Source organism: Lathyrus oleraceus, chromosome 6 (genome assembly GCF_024323335.1).
Source record: "Lathyrus oleraceus cultivar Zhongwan6 chromosome 6, CAAS_Psat_ZW6_1.0, whole genome shotgun sequence".
In the NCBI taxonomy this organism is placed as follows: Eukaryota; Viridiplantae; Streptophyta; class Magnoliopsida; order Fabales; family Fabaceae; genus Lathyrus; species Lathyrus oleraceus.
The window spans coordinates 15,637,680-15,640,988 of NC_066584.1; the positions used below are offsets into that span (position 1 = coordinate 15,637,680).

At 34.2% G+C, this 3,309-nt stretch overlaps 1 protein-coding gene across 1 annotated transcript; it reads right to left on the bottom strand.

Moving 5' to 3' along the window:
• Positions 1–1,146: 1,146 nt before the first annotated feature.
• LOC127092826 (U-box domain-containing protein 30) lies at positions 1,147–2,990 on the bottom strand. Its single transcript, XM_051031716.1, has one exon. It carries the CDS (start codon positions 2,515–2,517, stop codon positions 1,207–1,209), a length of 1,311 nt encoding a protein of 436 aa, XP_050887673.1. The 5' UTR covers positions 2,518–2,990; the 3' UTR covers positions 1,147–1,206.
• Positions 2,991–3,309: the final 319 nt, after the last annotated feature.

A 3,309-nucleotide genomic window follows, 5' to 3' on the forward strand; every position in this document is an offset into this window, starting at 1 on the left:
TGATCAATGGAAGAGTAGGATTCATAATTTAGTCCACCTTCTCATGATCTTGAAACCCTAAGATTGGTCTTTCATCTTCTTGCTTATTGTTTAAAGAGGGTCTTCTAAACAATCTTTGCAATTGAGGCTTTACTTGCCTGATCAGGTCTCCATCGCGCGTGTCTATGACAAAGGTTGAAGAGGAACTTGATTTGGAGAACTTTGAAGGATCTTTTGGTAGGAGATTTGAACCTACTTCCATCTTAGAGTATTGGTCAAAGCGGTCGAGATTTGAATTGGAGGAAATTTGATTGAATCAGGAAAGATTGGATTGAATCAGATATCTGATTGTGAAAATTCGTAGGAATTAGAAGTCAACTCTCACAGACGACACCATTATTTTGTTTTGGAATCATAATAGTTGATGCAAATCCTAGAAACGGTGATGTGATTTTTTTTAATGAAAAGGGAATAGAGTGAATTATGGAATGAATCATATACTAGTAGTTAATAACTAAAAGAGAACAAGAAAAAAACTATGATGATCAAATTTTCTTAATGGGAAATTTCGTCGAGGTAAAAACAATTTAAATGGTTGAGATATAAACTGAACTACCGGAGGTAAAATTTTCGCAGAAGAGCATCCACTCCTTAATGAGATTAGGAATTCCTCGAGCCATAGTTAGAAAGAGTGGGACACTTGCACACAATTGCTGACAAACACTTTAGAAATTTATGCAAGAACTACGGTCTAGCATCACTTCACTTCAATAGATACCCTTAAACCAACAACCAAATTGGAGTGCGCCAAGTTAAATATAGCCACCACAATGTCTATAATTTCAAGACAAATTGAAAACACTAGTCCACAATCTAGTTTCCAGAAATCTCAAAGTTCATCTTCAAAATCAACACCATTTTCATTTAGGAAGATAAATAATCAAAATATCAATTTCTATAATTTCACAACTCAACATCCAACATTTTCTATCTCAAAAAACATCTCTTGAATGAACTAGTTGTAGAATAGTGGACCATACCATATATACACAAATTGGCATATATCAAAGACAGTGTAGAATTTGATTTCAAATTTTGAATCACCAACTACATATACAACATCAAAAGGGACAAAACAAAACAAAAAATCTGAATTTCATAAACATATGAACAAAACTTGGCTGTATATATATATGATATGAAACTATGAACAAAATTTCATATTTTTCATTGTATTGTAGTGGTAAGCATACACTTAGAAATAAAAATACTACTAGTAGAATAATTCACACTACACATTTTCAAAAACTCAGATGACATCTGTTTCAAAACAGGATTACAACCACTTTGTATCACAAGCAACAGTTTTGAAGCCAATCCAGCTTCCACAGCCTTTGAAGCACATTCTTCTGGTGCAAGTTTGTAAATAGCCCATAAAATTGACAATGCAAATTGTGTACAATTTTCTGAGACTCTCATCAACATCTTCACCACATTTGGTATAATGTTTGGACACTCTTTCAAAGCTAATTTCCCTTCTTCAAGTGTTGACAATATTTCCAATATATAAAGTGCTATCTCCAAACACTCGTTGTTCAAACTTGGTAAAATCTCAATCAATTGAGGTATTGCTCCTATGCTTATCAAAGAACTTCTAATGGATTCATGACAAGATAGTACTTTTTTAAGCAATGTGAGACCAATTAAGATCCCATTTTGATGTTTCTTGTCTCTCACCAATCTTAATAATCCAACCAAAAGACTCAAACTTGACACAATCTCAATCTTGGTTTCTTTTTCTTTTTCTTGTTCTTGTTCTTCTTCCATCAACAACATTTGAATCAATTTAGCACAATTCATCTTTGTTTCAATAGTTCCTTCATTCATGATATCAACAATCAATGAAACTTTAGATGGATGCATGAGGTTTTTTCTCTTGAAATCTGAACTCAAATCCAAATTCACAATGATGCCAATAGCTTCACAACCAACAACATGTGAAGTAAAGGGACCTAACAAAGATGAAACCAAACCAGCCCCACCATTTTCCAACAATGTTTTTCTAGCACAAACATGAGAAAGAACAAGTTTCCTAAGATCCTTAAGAGCTTTAACCCTACTTTGACCCTTCACCTTTTTAAGTGTCTCCAATGTTTCCAAAACCCTTCCTTCAACATCTTCAAGCTTCTTCTTCATTTCCAAATACTTGTGTGAGAACCAAGTGAGGATCAAGTGTTTGAGAGTGTTGTTGGGTGTGATTGAATCATCCCAAAGCTCTTGCATTGTTGTTGGACATGTTTTGTGACCAAGTGAAAACCATTTAAGGATGTTGGATCTGTCGTAGGTTTGACCAGTGCAAAGAGTCACAGGCTCTTGCATTGGCTCAAGTGAAATTGGACAAATGAAAACTGATGGAACATCAATTGAATCCATCTCTTCAATCAACAACTTCAGATCCAGTTTCTCATTATCCAACACACTAAAAACACAACCTTTGAAAGATGTTTCAAAACCCATCAAAGCATCATAGGAAGGCATTGTTGAATGTTGAATGTTGAATGTTGAATAAGAAAATTTGGGTTTGATGAAGAGAGAGTAGAAAGGTGTGTGTAAGGATAAGAAGCGTGTGGGAAAGAAAAGGAAGGTTGAATGAAAATGCTGTCAAAGGGACAAAGTTTTTTTAGCTTTTGCTTTTTCTAACACTTTCTATGGTCAAAAAAGTAGAAACTTGCTTATTGCTTATTCATCAACTATGACATGATTGAGTCTTGTTCACTAACACCAAAGCATTCTTCTTGTTCAAGCTCTTGAAAAAGTAAGATATCATCATGAATTAAAGATTAGCCACATGAACAAAATAGCATAAAAAAAGTTTCATTTTCATGAGAGAAGAACAACAAAATGAATTATAGGAACAAGATGAATTATTTTATTATATTTTGTTTGGTGTGTCATGTGTGTGTGTGAAAGCACGGGTTCACGTTGGAGCAGTAGTGTAACTTTCTTGTTCCCACGTGCAATGACTCATATAGTATCTGGTATTAATACATTGATGTATTTAATCTCTAACATATTAAATATATTGAATAATGGAATGAAAATTTGATAAGTTAGAGTGATTGACACAAAGTCCAAGGTGATTGAATTTTGATTGTGGGGGGTAGTGTGGTCCCGGTAGGGGACAGTCTTGAAGTTGAAGACGGAACCTGGGACAGATAGTCAAAAAGGTAAATAGATGCCAACAACCACAAAATTGAATTAGAGTGTAACTGGTCCAACCGGGAATCATTTGAATTTCAAATACTAGTATACTCTTCTCTTTCTTGGGAT

Coding starts and splice junctions, on each gene's coding strand:
- LOC127092826 (XM_051031716.1), bottom strand. CDS start 2,517: ATGCCTTCCTATGATGCTTTGATGGGTTTTGAAACATCTTTCAAAGGT.